The sequence below is a fragment of the Acartia tonsa genome, chromosome 4 (genome assembly GCF_053477335.1).
Source record: "Acartia tonsa isolate MP-2025a chromosome 4, ASM5347733v1, whole genome shotgun sequence".
NCBI classification, from domain to species: Eukaryota; Metazoa; Arthropoda; class Copepoda; order Calanoida; family Acartiidae; genus Acartia; species Acartia tonsa.
Window position 1 is genome coordinate 17,905,111 of NC_137263.1, and position 15,805 is coordinate 17,920,915.

Sequence of the window (15,805 nt, forward strand, 5' to 3'; positions counted from 1 at the left end):
GGTCTTTGAAAATCAGCCAATAAGAATATTAACACAGCCAAGTCGCTACAAAAGAGTAGAAAGCAAGTTGCTAGCAGACGAAAAGGTCCCCAACAGGGGGATCCAGGTAAATGTCTGGTTATACATGTATATTGATATATTTTCTGCGATAAATTACCGATTCTAAGAAGTATGCTGAACTAAAATAAAAAAATGACACCACCCCCCCCCCCCCCTTTGATAAACTTTGCATATTTCAGGATGTGTTCCATGATTTGGCAAAGAAACTTGGATACAGAAACAAGGACATGTCAGATCCATAGATCATCAGCGTGTACCAGTTTAATAGTATTAATAATATTGTACTGTAATCTAGAGGCCAACTCAACAACCTATGTAATTTATAAAAAAAAAGTACTTTTTTATTTTGCTTCTTTAGTTTAGAAAATATCTTTAGTCAGATTAACAATAATAAACATTTTGTTTAAAATTCTAAAAGTAATTTTTAACAAATTACAACAATTGATTGAAAGTAATTATGATTACTCTTAGTTTAATTTTTATGTTGTGTTGAATTACAGTTTGGGTGCAAAAAATTGCAAGTTTCCTTTAATTTTTTGTAAATTGTAAATATTTCTATTATAGTTTATATTAAGACAAATGTGAAAAAAATTATTTCCCCGGATGCCAGATCTTAGAGATTTAAATGGTAGCTGTATTTAGTGCCCTATAAAAATAGGGATAGATGTCACCGCTTTTGGCCTACCTATTCTATTGACGTCATAGTAGAGGAAAAGAGAAAGTGGAAAGAAACCCCCTAAAAAGATATGGGGTATAAGGTTTTTCCTGACGTCAATAGAATAGGTAGACCAAAAGCAGTGACACCTATCCCCATTTTGCTTTGACACTATAGACATTTACTTTAAATTAAATAAATTTAAGATTTAAGCTTTAAAGTATGAAAAACTATTATAAAACGCATATGACCACAGAGTTTAGGCAAGTTAAAAAATAGAAACAGGAGAATATATTTCAGGCTCAAGGGGACATCAGTTCTATAAAGTGTAGTCAATACTTCCAGACAATGTTTGTAAGTAGGATATTTAGTTTACACCTATGAACTCAATAATGACTAGCGGCTACGGCCTTAGAGGCCTCTAAGGGCACTTGAGATGGTACGGGGTTGAATTCGACCCCCCTCCCCTTCCTAATTTTTATTTTAGTTTTATTAGGAAAAAGTAAAATCCCCCCTGCCCCTAAATTTTTTTAATCCACCGAAGACAGTTATAAACCTTCTCGGCTTAATTGTAAAGGAGAACTATATCGGTTCAGTGGTTAGGAAATCCTACGGAACAAACACACAGACTGTTATAAAAGGATGAAGTTGAAGTGCATGAAAACGACTAAAATCTTGGGGTATATCTACTCCCCCAATAGGTTAGGTTAGTTGTCTAATCATTCTAGTTTACGTGCATTTTTAATGGTAGAGAGACAACATATGAAAATATTATGCATTTAGTTATAAGTTTAATGTTGTTTAATAATCAATTTTAATTTATGATTGAGGTAGATTAGGGTTAATTTTTTAAAATATTTTATCTTTTAATTTAAATATTATTTCTATAAAGTTAAAAAGAATTGCCCTAATCTACTTATTATGCTTCTTGGTGCTATTCATAATTTCAAAATTTTAAAAATTATTTTGTATAATAATGATGTGTGTTTATAATGTGCATTTACTTCTGTATAAGAGAAATTGTCAATAGAAAGTTTGTTAGTTTTTTTATGTTCGATCATTTATTTGGCCATAACTCAGTAAAAAATACTCACAAAACAGACCTTTTTAGTATTTTCATTAATTTTCCATGAAAAAGAAAGATATTTTAAAACTGATTACTTGGGCTTGTAAAGAAACTGTTTTAGTATCTCAGGTCAAAAAAAGTTCTGTTTTGTAAGCAGAGTTACGACTAAATACATGATCGAACATATAAAAAGTTAACGTACTTGAGATTGCATAAATGGTTTTCACCTCTGATTATTCCTCTATTATATTTAAACAAATCCTTTGCTGAAGACAAAATTTATTCATACAATTTTTGTTAAGGAAAATATGATTTTAATTCTCAATTTATTTGAAATAAGAAAATAGTAATTTTGACTTTAGCAAAGCAATTAGCAAGGCCCTATTCAAAATAAATTTTATTGAATTTGAAAATTAAATTCTGATTTAAATTTTTATTGTAAAAAGAATTTTTTAATGCAGTTGGTTTCTAATGAAACCATTGAGCTGGAAATATAAATATCATACAGTAATTTTAAAATAAAACTTACCAAAATATGCCTTCTCCAGTTCAAAATAGTTTAATTTTCATTCTTAAATATAATTTTGTAATTATTGCACGCTGTTAAGATTAAACAAGGTTGACAATATCCATAAAGGTGAAGCTTAAATTCAAGACTAGAGAAAATCGAGGTTTTAAAGTAACAGGTTTAAAATCTCTTTTCAAAAGCGAAGCTTTCCTAAAATTAGGGTCAGGCTGACAGTAGCAGTAGCAGCTGTTTTCGTTTATTCAGACATGTTAGAATTGCCTTATCGATTTTAAAATTTGCTTATAACAGTAAGGTATGATTAAGGAAGCGTAGAAACTCTACAATCAATGCCAAAAAGTCCGTACGTCATTTAAAACGTGCTGATTTTTATTTGTATGTTATAATTATCCAAATTCTCTGATTTTTTAAATAATAATTTCTGGTACAACTAAGCACAATATTAAAAGAGGAGCATGTCTATGATCAAGTGCTAAAAATGAAAGTAAGTCCTTATACAGTATTATGTATTTAAGCAATTTTGCAACAGATATGTACAATTTTGGTTACACATACAAATTAACTGATTATTTAGTTCTGACAGTCTACAAGTATTAATGTTCGTTTGACCTACCTTCTGTATTTAAAGCTTCAGTTTTATGGAGTTCTTATCCTATGTCTAAAGAATTATGATGTTCTAACACCTGAACTGGCTCAACAATACGCTGTCGTTATGAAAAATAAGTCTTTGTTTTTAAACAGTTTCAAGTAGAGAAACTCCTACATTTAAAATCAGCTCTAAAAATAAGAATTTTGAAACTTAATTCAAATTATTATTAATAGTAATAGTGTTTCCAGTATGGCTTCGAAACCGATTAATATCCGTTAGATTACAACCGATTCTCAGCCTTACTGAAATATCATGTATAGCAACGTATTACAGACAATTTTCCATGAACATTAAAATAAAAGTCCTAAAATTATAACAAGTTTGTTAGCCCGGTTCTTCGGCCCCTAGGGGCCACCAAAACAGGTTTAATCATTATTTTTTATTTTAAAATTCGGGGAAAGCTGTCTATAACACTATGCGATAAATAACTATTTTCTGCTCGATTTAGAAGCATTATTTTTAGAAGTTATGAAGGAGCTCCACAACTAGTTTGTAATTTCTACATGATTTAGAATTTCTTATCAAAATATGAAATCCCAAAGATAAATAAACATTGCTGCCAAATTAATCAAATGTTCTTCACTTTATACATTTAATATTGTTATTATTGAATTAATGCTATCTACTTGGAGTGTCTGTCAACAATGGATTTATTATTACTGGAACGTTACTTCAGATTATTATGTAATCTAATGAAGTGAAACTTGAAGGGGGCTTAAAAAATGACCCCCCCCCCCTCCCAGCCCCCTTTACCCTATTCCCTCCTACTGGTTGAACGAAATGACTAATAAATGATAGAGGAAAAAGCATTCTAAATTGATAATTTTTCCCGTCGTAATATCCACGTATACTCTACATCCATTGTGTGAAGGGTTGTGGGAGACATGTCCCGCTAGACGTCTCAATCAGTGGCGTGCACAGCGATGAATTAGAAGGGAGGGTGAACCCTTAATACAGGGAATGAATTCTTCCCAATATTATATTGTTTATTTGTATTAACACTAGGGATGGCAATCCGTAATTTTTTTGGACCGGATTCGGAATCCGTCCGAAAAATGGCGGATTCCGGATTCTAGCAATATTTTAAAAGGCCCTTTTTAAAAATTAAAAAATGTAAGTGCTACATATGTCCTAAAAATTAATGTTCTTGGTGTTATCTATATTTCACTTCCGAGAATCAAACCAGATTTTTAAAGATTATATATATAATGATGATAATCTTTGCCTTCAAAAAGGGGAAGTTGAAAGAAAAAACTCAAGACGCTAATTTTAGCCTACCAATTCAGAATCCGAATCCGCTATTAAAAACGGATTCCGGACTCCTAAGTCTCAAGATTAAGGTTTGTGCTTAGCATCAGTACATAATAATATGGTTCTTTACTAGATTTAGGATATTATACGGAACCTCGTAAAAGTGTCTGACTATGACGTCAGAAAAAATTAACAATTAACCAATGAGAGACCGCTATATGTTTTACTATTAGTCAATTACAGTGAATACTGGCTTCTCATTGGTTAATTTTTTCTGACGTCATAGTCAGACACTTTACGAGGTTCTATTATACGTTGACATATTGACAGGGAACAATATATATCGTCAATTTAGCTTGCTTTTAATACAGACCCATTTATTGGTCAGTTCGTTCATCGATTCTGATAGGGTGTATCGTTATATTAGCCAGGTGCGAAAATTACTTTAACAGAGTACATGGAAATCTTGTTTTACATCCAAGTAATAATATTAATATCGATTAATTCTCCCAGCGTTGTAGCCGGCAATATGACAGCCTACAATTATTATGAATTATTCCTGAAACAATATGTAAAAATCTCGTGTAACTGGCATAACACTCGCAGAATAGGTATTTTTCGCATATTTTATTTATGTAAGCTGATTAGTTTTTTTTTTAGAAAGGTTCAATGTAGCGTCGAGTGTAAAAATCCAACCTATTTAGAAATCGACGTAGAAAAGAAAATAGGTTGTTCTGAAAATCTTTTATAGGGGAGAACCTGATGATGCTTTATGAATTTACGAACAGGTGAGATCCTAGTATCTAGGGGCACTGTGTCTGAAGGAGTTGGGATGACCAGAATAAGAGCCAAAACCATCTCTAAACAAAAAATAAAATAGCCTATAACAGTTAGGGAGTTGAATCCATTTTTATAGAAGCAGAAATATAATCTATGATTATGGTTTGGACCCTCTAAAACTGTAATCTACCTTTCCACTTTCCCCTCTCTTGGTGAAGATATCTTCAACGCCGATACGATTTTTGAAATGTAAGATTCTACTTTCCCCTCTCTTGGTGAAGATATCTTCAACGCCGATACGATTTTTGAAATGTAAGATTCCACTTTCCCCTCTCTTGGTGAAGATATCTTCACCAAGAGAGGGGAAAGTGGAAGGGTAGATTACAGTTTTAGAGGGTCCAAACCATAATCATAGATTATATTTCTGCTTCTATAAAAATGGATTCAACTCCCTAACTGTATAAACAATTCTGTAGTTATTGAAATCTTAAACTACAAACAAAATACATCACTACTTTATACAATAGGATTTTTCTTATACATATGGAATGCTCCAAAGCAGTTTTTTAATGTCTTTCATTTTTGAGTCCAATGAGGACCGATGTATATTGATCTAAGAAATCCCTTTTTCAACTAGTTTATTTTCATACATCTACAGGGGTGTATATTCTGCACAAGATTTTTTTTCCCCTTCTACAAAATTTTTTATTTTTTTCCCCCCTAGATTTTTCTTAAAAAGTAGGGGGGGAAATAGAAAAATATTTAAAGAACTCTATATTTTATTTATTTTATCCCTCCTACCACACATTTTTTTAGTTTTTTTAACCAAGGAGGGGGGCGAAATGGAAAAAATGTTTTCAGTTTTCTTAATTTTTACATTTTTTTTCCCTCCAACCACTTATTTTTTATTACCCCCCCCCCCCCCCCCCCTGAGCCGGGGATCCCATGCAGAATATACACCCCTGTACATCTAAAATACTTGATAAGCAGAAGAAAAAAAGGTTGTTTTATAACATTTTATTCAACGATTACAAACTATAAAAATAATAATGAAGGTGGATAATCAAAATTTAACAGAATATTCCTCCCTCCGAGCGACAGTGACATCCAGCATTACGCCTATTTAGAATCCAGGTAAAAAATATTATTTTTATAGAGAGAGAGAGAGAGGGGCCAGTAATAAACAAATCCACAACAAGTACAATTACATTATTCAGAGCAACTTAGACAATTCATTTTATTATTTTCATATAAAATTCATCCCTTAAAATGTATCTTTTATTTAATCAAAAAGTATTGAAAAAGCTGCTTCAAATTAAAAAACCAAAATATGTATATTTCTACTTATGGTTATTACACAGGCTTATGAAACATAATCTGCTTTTTAGAGTAGGATACTTTCAAACAGTCTTTCGAGCACAAAAATGTTTTAAAGTAAACGCATTCTTTCAGTTTGAATGTGATCCTAATGCAGTTAAAGTAACTTCTATAGGGAGAATATGTTTCACTAGCCCATAATGTGGATATTAAGAGTTTTAATATTATTAACCAGCTATTCCAAGCTACTTTAAATTTAATTTTGCCATTTTCAATTTCAAAACTCCCGGATTTTTCAAAAACGTTATTTCTGTCGTTTTAACCGGTTACTTAGTAATAAATAATTTGCTTTAAAAAGAAATAAATTAATCATTTGGAAGAGCTGGTTTTATTCATTTATAACTATTACATATAGAAAGGATTGATCTATTATCTATATAAAGAACAATCAACCATTATCAATTAATCAATTAATTATTATCCTTAAATCTAAAAAGAAGAGAAAACTATGTTTATTTAATTTCATGTTTGTTTCTTTAACTTTCATAAAAATTTATTAACAAGCTTTGGTTGGGTGTTCTGGCATTTAGCTTTTGACAAGATAATGAAAAAACATTCTTCAAAACTGTTATAATTTTTTAAAATTATAAAATTAAAATAAAAATAATGATAATTTTTATCTGTCACAAAAGCTTTCTTTGCTTAGATTATTTTAAAAATGGTCAGTCTATTGGGTTACGAAACACGAGTTCTCTTTGACAAAATTATGGATCAAGTATTAATATGAAACTAGAATAATAGTTCTAAAACAATTTGCAAGTATAACCTAAATTTTGGTATAATACTTTACTATAGTTTTAGCAATTACAATTGTTATTATTTCTATTATATACACTAAACAATATTCTAAATATTTGACAAAAACAATTTTTTTCTCACAAAAGTGAAGGGAAGTTTTACTTTAAAAGATTTATAATGTCAATCATTTTTTTACAGCAGTAAAACAATTAAATTATTATTTAAATTTATAATTTGTTTGTGTGTGAGTGTATGCTATGCATATGTGCAATTTTATTATCAAAAATGTAAACAATGCATTTAATTTTTATCTATTGAGGTAATTATAGCACTATAATGAATAATATTATATATGATATTAACATAAACATATAAATAATAATAAGATAGTTTTCAGTCTTATGGGTTTCACTCGCAGTACGTTTAATGTCGCCCTAGTAGAATATCATACAACATAGTCTATTAATATTTTTCCTACAAAAGAAATGTGGGAAATATAATATAAAGATTAAAGTATGTTTATCTGCTAGGGCGACTTCGTTATATCTGTACAAGTTTTGTAATGGTAACAACAGTCTTTTAGGTTACAACAAAAAGTTCGAGATTTGCAGGGATATAGGGAAAAGACAATGGATGTTAAATTAATATTGCCATCGACTTTTATGTGCATTTTTTTCGTTGAAAGAAAATATTATTGGGGAAGATTTAGATGTAGTTTGACTCATCGTCCATTGTCCTATCCAACCCTGGATATTATAATGAATTAAATATTACATAGGCTTGTTACATATTTGTTTTTAATTTTAGAATATCAATATGTAGGTAGCTGCATAAAAGCATATTTTTTAGTAGTTTCTTATATAATAACAAAATTTTCATTATTATATTAAACCTTAAATCAAGTTGAAATATTAAATATTATAATATTTAGTTGAAACATGCAGTTTGTTATGTTAAAAAAATTTACAAAAATAACTGACAATGCTAAAAATTAAAGAATTAATCAACTTCAATATGAATTTAAAAACCTTTTTCTTCTTACTGTAACTTTATTATTGTTTATCAACAATTAGTGCTTTATTTTGCTAGGGCATTGTCAGTTTTGAAATGTGAAGTAAAGTTTAGATAGCGAAGAAGAAAATTTTCAAAAAGTGATATTATCCATGAAATATATAACATAGGATTCTTAAAAATCACTATAATGTTTGAATGTTTAAAGGTATGAGTATGGGTATGAATACAACATCAAAGATACATAAATGTTGTATAAAAAGATAAAACTAATACCATGGATTACTGAGCTTTCTTCTGGAAAGATGTATTGCCCAGGGCTAGTGATGTCAAGATTTTACATTCATCTCAGGATTCAATAAATAGTAGAAAAACCCTCTCCTGGCATTTCATTAAAAATTAGGACAGGGCACCTCAAGAAGTTGATTTCGAGTATGGCCTCGAAACCAGTAAATATCCGTTGGATTAGAACCGGTTCTCAGACATGCTGAAATATCATGTATAGCATCGTATTACAGACAATAATCCACCAAAACTGAAATATAAATCATAATAATAATTCCAGTTTTGTTAGACAGGACCTTCGGCCTCTCGGAGCTAACAAAACTGTTTTAATCTTATATTTTTTTATTTTAATATCTACGGGAAGTGTCTTTAATACGATGCAATAAATAACTATTCTTAATTTTGAAAGTATTTTTCTAAATGTTATCAAGAAAAAAAGCATTTATTTTTTCTTGCATAAATTTGGTGCCTCAACCCGGTCCCTAGTTTGAATCCCTAAAAAATCATAATATCTCATAAAAATAAACACTTGTAAGAAAATTTTCCTTCCAGCGCTTTCAAGTGGTAATATAAGTGAGAAATATTTAAAAATTACAAGATATGTTCCATCCATACACTTCACTATTTCTTAGTTTTTATTTATAACATAGTCAAGGTTTTGTTTTGGCTATTTTTTTGTCGTGAAGATTAAGATAGAAGTATATTATATTATATAATAAAATGTTAAGAAAACGAGTAATTACAATAAACTATTACTAGATTAAACAACTGGATTAGGCTCCGGGTGGTGGTGGTGGTGTGGTTGGTCAGCTGGTGGTTGACAATAAAACATAGATGACAACTGTCTCACAAAGGCGAAACCGAGGCGGTTGACTAACACTCGACACGTACACGGCATTCAATATGATGACATTTGAACAGCAGCACAGCAGTGGCACTTGGATCATTTAATTCATATCGGCACCGCGTAACGCGCCAAAATTAGGCAAACACGCTTAGATTTCCAGCTTTTGTGTGGCGAGGGCAAGGGAAGCGTCGTGACCGTGGGAGCCGCCGCCGTTATGTAGATGTTGCACACCTGACACGGGAGAATTTACCATAGCGCGGAGACGCCGCTGAGCAGACTAAAAGATATAAAAACAAAATTATTTTTTTTTGTCATGCATATTGTAAATATCTACAATCTTATATCATGAACAAAAATATATTTCTTCTAAATTAGCGTGAGCAGATAGTAGGTTTATGATCTCAGGAATTGCTCGCCTGAATTTATTGTGCTTTTTTATGGAAGCATTATAAAGTCTTGGGTGGTTTAAGGCTATTTTCTGACCTCTCCTGCCCTCCCTGAGGCGAACAAATAGTTAAAATAAACACTAAAATAAATAATATTTCATAAAATGTAAAATAAAAGCTGACCTGCGTAGCATAGAATGTTCCAATAATAAAAACGCTTGTTTCCTCTCCAACTGTACTACCCTGAAATAATGTTAACGTAAATATTTCCTAATTCTTTCCTCGAAAACTTACAACAAAATTAGATCTATGTCTTTTTAAAAATGAAATAATGCTAAACTTATTAATTAAAATATCTTTATAGTATGGCTTCGAATCCGTTTAATATCCGCTGGATTAGAACCGGTTCTCAGCCATGATAAAAATCATGTTTCGTACCGTTTCGTATCGTTTTATATCCAGTTTTCTACGAAAATAAAAATGTACAATAAAAAAATTTAAACCAGTTTTGTTAGCCCATACCATCGGCATCTCAGGGCTAACATAACTAGTTTTAATCTCATAATTGTACATTTTTATATCCTCGGAAAGCTGTTTATAATACGATGCGATCAAAAACAAGGTATAAAAACATTTGTTTTATGAGATGCGTATAACCTCTGAATTTGAAAGCTAAAAACTTATTATTAAAGTTTACCTGTTCTGGCAATTTGATAACAGCCTGTGTCAGTCTCTGCATCTCTCTCACATTAGCTCCACCCTTACCGATTATACGACCAACCTAGAAAAAATATTTTCTATTTCTACAAACCACAAAACATTAGTTTTAATATATACTTAGTTTTCAACATTTACTAAAATACTTATCCTACCAATATGGAACTATATGGGGATATTGTGACGGGGGAAAAATTGTCGTCAATTTAGGTTGCAAACATCATTTATTGGTAAGATCGATCATCAAGTAGAAGGAGAGGGAATAGGGTAAAGTGAGTGATCGTTATTTTAGCCAGCTACAAGTTTCGCTTTAATAGATAATCTGGTTAAGGATCCAAGTACTAATAAATCCATTATATTACCTGTGATGAGGGGACACGAATCTCAACAGTCAACTTGACATCCTCGACAGCGCCAGAGAATCCCTCCTCCCTCAGCTTCTCATAGATCAGGTATTGCGCCTTCCACTGTGCCTCGGGATTGCCCGTCACAGTCACCTTACGCCTGGCCTCCTGGGTGGCGCCCTCATACACGGGGACCATGACTCCAGTTTCCTCCTCGGCAGGGGCAATATTGACAGTAGAGCCAGAAAATTTTATTATGTTACGGATATGACTTCCCTTAGTACCTAAATAAGAAATATTTTTTACCATAAAATTAAGTGAACTTTGTTCGTTTTTGTACCTTTTGACTTTTACATTCAATTTTAATATAAATGTAGCTGCTCTAAAACTGAGTATTTTTGTCTGTTAACGAGAGTTACGCATTCGTAATCTTGATAATATTATCTATTCAAAGTATATGCTAAAACTCGACTAGGCATTAAACCTAATTCTTTTATTACAATTTGCTTTTCATATTTTAACTATTTTATTAGCCTTTTGATAATGCGTTACTAACACTAATAAGGGGGGGGGGGGGGAGTTTTGACACTTTTGCGTAAACAGTGATTAGGTATAGGCTTTGTCTTTGGACTGAGAGGATAGGTTATTAGGGATAAAATCATTCATATATGATGAATTTCCCCCAGATTTAAGATTTTTTGGATAGGCCTCCAGGTTGTCTCTCTACAGGTAAAAATGAAAAAAAAAATTTTTTTTTTAAGAGTTAGATGTCAGCTTATGAGACAAAATATGTATGTTTTTTCTTCAAATATGTGAATAACAAACAAAAAGAAGTATATTTTGTTTTATAAGTTAACTTCTAAATCTTCAAAAAAAAAATCTTATTTTTAATTTTTACCTGTACAGAGACCACCTGGAGGCCTGGAGCTCCGGAACCTGGGGGCCTATCCAAAAAATCTTAAATCTGGGGGAAATTCATCATATAAGAATGATTTTATCCCTTATAACCTATCCTCTCAGTCCAAAGACAAAGCCTATAATCACTGTTTACGCAAAAGTGTCAGAACTCCCCCCCCCCCCCCCTTGTTTTTGTGCAATTTAATAATAAAATGTCTGCTCACCAATGACAGCACCGACAGCAGCATTAGGAATATACAGGTAACAGGATTCTGTCTGCACAGGTGGAGGAGCCTGAGGGGCCTGCTGACGGTTTGCCGGCGCCTGCTGGTTGCCACCTCCATTCACATTAGCTCCGTTGCCGCTACGATAGTTGTTGCTAAGGCCGATGGTTGACATCATGGCGGCGGGATGAAGGCCGGGGAACATTAGGCTCTGTGGAGCCATGGCCTGCAGGTCTGACTCATAGGCAGCGCGAAGTTTAGTGGAGACCTACATAAAATAACCATATTAACAATAAAATATTATTTATTTTAAATAAAAAGTATATTTTCTATTACACCCTAAAATTTGAGTGTAACTTTGTTATTTAAATCTACCATGTCATGGTTGAACGCTTTTTAAAATGGGGCAGGGTGAGGGTAGAAAAAGAATATTGTGCGAACTATTTATCCACTTTAACTAAATGGTACAGTAATAGAAGTTTGAAAACTCAGGTCTATTTTGACATGCTCAATTCTTCCCTTCCCCCCCCCCCCCCCCACCCCCCACACCACTCTTTAAACTCTCCATACACCAAGTTTGACACTAGTTTACAGTTTTCAATGTCACAAAGTTTCTACCGATATGAAATTGAAAAGTTGTTCTCAAACTTTGTCCCAATAGAGGTATCAGAGATTTCATGCATATTCGAGGTAGAAATCATAGGTTCTAGTTGTTCAAGCATTCATTAACTTTGCAAAAGTTTCATGTGAAAGATTAGAAAAATTATATTCCAGTATGGCTTCAAAACCTATAAATATCCGCTGGATTAGAACCGGTTCTCAGTCATAATGAAAAATCATGTATAGAATCGAATTAAAAACAATTTTTCACTAATATTAAAACCATAAAATCAATACTAGTTTTGTTAAATCAGGCCTTCGGTCCCTCTGGGCTAACAAAACTAGTTTTTATCTTATAATTTTTCATTTTAATATCCTAGGAAAGCTGTCTATATAATACGATGCGACATATAACTATTCTAATGTGAACAAAACCACAAAGACCACTAAACAAATTTTTTTTTTATGTATTTTTACCTCAGATTCTGCTTTAGATATATCATCAATAGTTCCACGAATGCTGATAACACGCTCCAGGTTAAAAGATGAAATGTCGGAAATTGAACTGACAGTTATGTTTGTATTTGTATCCTAAAATAATTTTACTTTTATAACAATGATTGACATATATATCAGTGGTCTAAAAGGATAAGACAATTGCCGATGAAAAGTAGGTTGCGAGTAAAATCCGTAAAAGTTGGGTGTTTTAAGTTAAAACAGTAGTAGAACAATAAAAATTCATGTTAACTTTTTAAAAAAATTGTTGTCTATACCAAGTTCTTTTCAATAAGAAATACACATATTTAGTGAATATTATCGTTCTACTACTATTTTTAAGCTTTTAACATTTTTACGGATGTTACCCGCAACCTAACATCCCCTATGATAAAAAATCAATTCTTTACCTCCATAATCTTTTTGATGATTGCTCCCTGTTTGCCAATTATTCTACCAATAAGATTATTATGTGCCAACATCTTGAGGCAGATCTCCTGATCCTTGCCAACATTCTTGGCCTCCTCCTCCATCACCTCCAGGATTCGTTTGCAGGCGGCTGTGCAGTTTTCTGGCTGACCGTAAACTGTGATTGCCTTCTCCATCTGATTTGCGGCTGGCAAAGGTCCAGGGCCATTCTCTACTTTTCTTCGACTAAAAACATAATATGGTGATTCGAGTAAATTAAAAATCACTATCTTAGTGTCAAAAATAAAATAACTATAAATTAAAAGCAAATACTTTTATTAACTTTATCACCATGCAATAGCAGAAATGAGATCTTTAACAAAATCAAATTTATAGCGCAAAGGGTAATTGTGTTTCAGTTTCTGTAATTCACAGTCCCCTGATGTGAGGACATCAAAATAACAATACAATAATCATACATCTAGTATAAAATATCAGTAGTTTTCAAAACAATTTAAAGACAAAATAACATTGACAATTACTGTACCAACAAATTATCTGGCCAAATAAACAATCGATTATTGAATAATAAACTTCTCAATTGTATCTAATTGTATTATCTAATGATAAAATCTTTAAGAGATAATACCTAATAATATACATATCAACTAATTAGCACAACAAATTAGGTTCAACTAGGCAACTTCCGATTAACAAAAATATATTATGAAATATTTTCGGCTTAGGTTTATGATTTTCAATTAACATAAATATTTCATTTGTCATTGAAAAAAATTAAATGGTTAAAAAATGTATCCCTTGGATCCAGTGCAGTTCAAGGTTTTTATGTCCCTGGTCTATATATAATCTAGAATAGCCACGATCCAATGTTGCACATGGAAAGCTTCGCTGAAAAAACACGTAGAATAAATCTTTTTTTAGCGCATTTATGTGCACTGCGAAATAACAGTGCATTATTGAGTAATGACTACTCCATATTATTTGTAGGTCTTGATTTGTCGGTTAAAATTTTGAGCGAGCATAATCTATATGTTCAACCGTTTGGTCGTTAGCAGCTTTTAAAGTTTATAGGTTTTTGGAGAAGATCGTTTCCTAGAATATTTTACCGTGAACTGCACTAGAACCAAAACCTGAAAATAACATACCTGTGAACATCAACTCTGGCTCTGCTTTCCTGTGTGATATTACGGATGGTGGCTCCACCACGACCAATGATAGCCCCAACCATCTCGCTGGATACAAGTATACGTAGTGGGAAGTCAATACCTCGGCCACCCTGCCGACCCTTGCGTCGCTCTCCATCCAGACCGTGATCTTCAATGCCCTTCATTCCCCCGTCTGAGTCCATAACTAAAAGATCAATAATATTTATATTGTAGTTATGTTTATGATTATTCATTTATAAACAGTTTATATTACAATTATATAAGTACCGTGTTAAATTCTTACTAGATCTTAAAAACTCAAATTAATTGCCACCTATTTGTGAGTAAATTCTATAGGATTAGGAGAATAACAACGTAAAAATGAGAAAAATAATCATAACTAATTTCAACCTAATGTTGGGGTACATTATAAAACATTAAACATTTTTAAAAATCATCACTCACCTTTAATATATGAAGAAAGAAAAAAGATATTTTATTCACTTAACTATAGGAGCTAGAATATTTTCAAGTCAGGTACTATAAAAACATCACAAAATATACTCTGAAAATCAATATATCATTACAAATAGATCACTCACTATACTTCAGTTGGTTTTATATTAAAATATATTTGCAATAACACAAAATATTTGCCACTGCACACATGTATACGCAAAAAAAGGCCTAAACCATGCAGTTTTTCCGTGTTATCATGACACAAATTACACGCACACACACACACGCGCTGCTAAATATTAAGGAAAAACTACCCTCCTACCCCACGTCCCGGCCCATCCTTCCCTACCACCAAATCAATCTCTCCCTTCCCCATCACATTCCACAAATCCCACCTCCCCTCCTAATATGCTTGTTTATTTGCCTACGCAGAACATGACAGATGTGCCGGCTTACATGTTTACAAGAAAAAAATCAAAGATCCAAAAAAAATATATTATTACTCAATAAATCTAAACAGTACAGCGTTTAAAGTAATTTCTTAAATCAAACAATACTTTAATAAAAACTTTTTTTTGGTTGGCAAGAATTAAAAATACGACAGTTCTGTTCCCCTGGGGTGGGGGCATTGCACTCCATCGGAATTTTTCTTACCAAAAAAAGTCACTTTTTACAAAACAGCTAACATATAAATTTTGATTTTACAAATCCTTTTAAAACATTCAAATTTTGAAGAAAAAAAGAATTAGAAAAATTTTCTAAAAATGAGAAAAAAATTCCAAATGAAATAAATAACTTTCCCCTCTTCAAATCGGGGAACATTTAGGGGGATCAAAAGGTGGAAAAGAACAAGATGAAAGTGGA

At 32.0% G+C, this 15,805-nt stretch overlaps 2 protein-coding genes across 5 annotated transcripts in view; one reads left to right on the forward strand and one right to left on the reverse strand.

Moving 5' to 3' along the window:
- LOC145316318 (innexin shaking-B-like) overlaps positions 1-2,148 on the forward strand; it is a 41,077-nt gene extending 38,929 nt beyond the window's left edge. The window contains exon 12 of the mRNA XM_080156750.1: positions 240-2,148. Within this exon, the coding sequence (XP_080012876.1) occupies positions 240-302 (63 nt within the window). The 3' untranslated portion in view covers positions 303-2,148. The remainder of the gene's footprint in view (positions 1-239) is intronic.
- Positions 2,149-6,794: 4,646 nt separating this feature from the next.
- On the reverse strand, positions 6,795-15,217 carry Imp (IGF-II mRNA-binding protein). 4 transcript variants are annotated; one of them, XR_013878424.1, is made up of 10 exons: positions 14,948-15,217; positions 14,483-14,687; positions 13,319-13,562; positions 12,891-13,004; positions 11,814-12,081; positions 10,711-10,976; positions 10,329-10,412; positions 9,815-9,874; positions 9,014-9,522; positions 6,795-7,957 (listed from the first exon to the last, which is right to left on the reverse strand). XR_013878424.1 is itself a non-coding variant. In XM_080156751.1 (9 exons), exons 2-9 carry the CDS (start codon positions 14,683-14,685, stop codon positions 9,394-9,396), a joined length of 1,368 nt encoding a protein of 455 aa, XP_080012877.1. In that variant the 5' UTR covers positions 14,686-14,687; positions 14,948-15,217; the 3' UTR covers positions 8,954-9,393. The 4 variants fall into 4 exon arrangements, 1 of the variants encoding a protein (XP_080012877.1); XR_013878423.1 differs by having other exon boundaries at positions 7,716-7,957; positions 8,994-9,522; XR_013878425.1 differs by having other exon boundaries at positions 7,717-7,928.
- Positions 15,218-15,805: the final 588 nt, after the last annotated feature.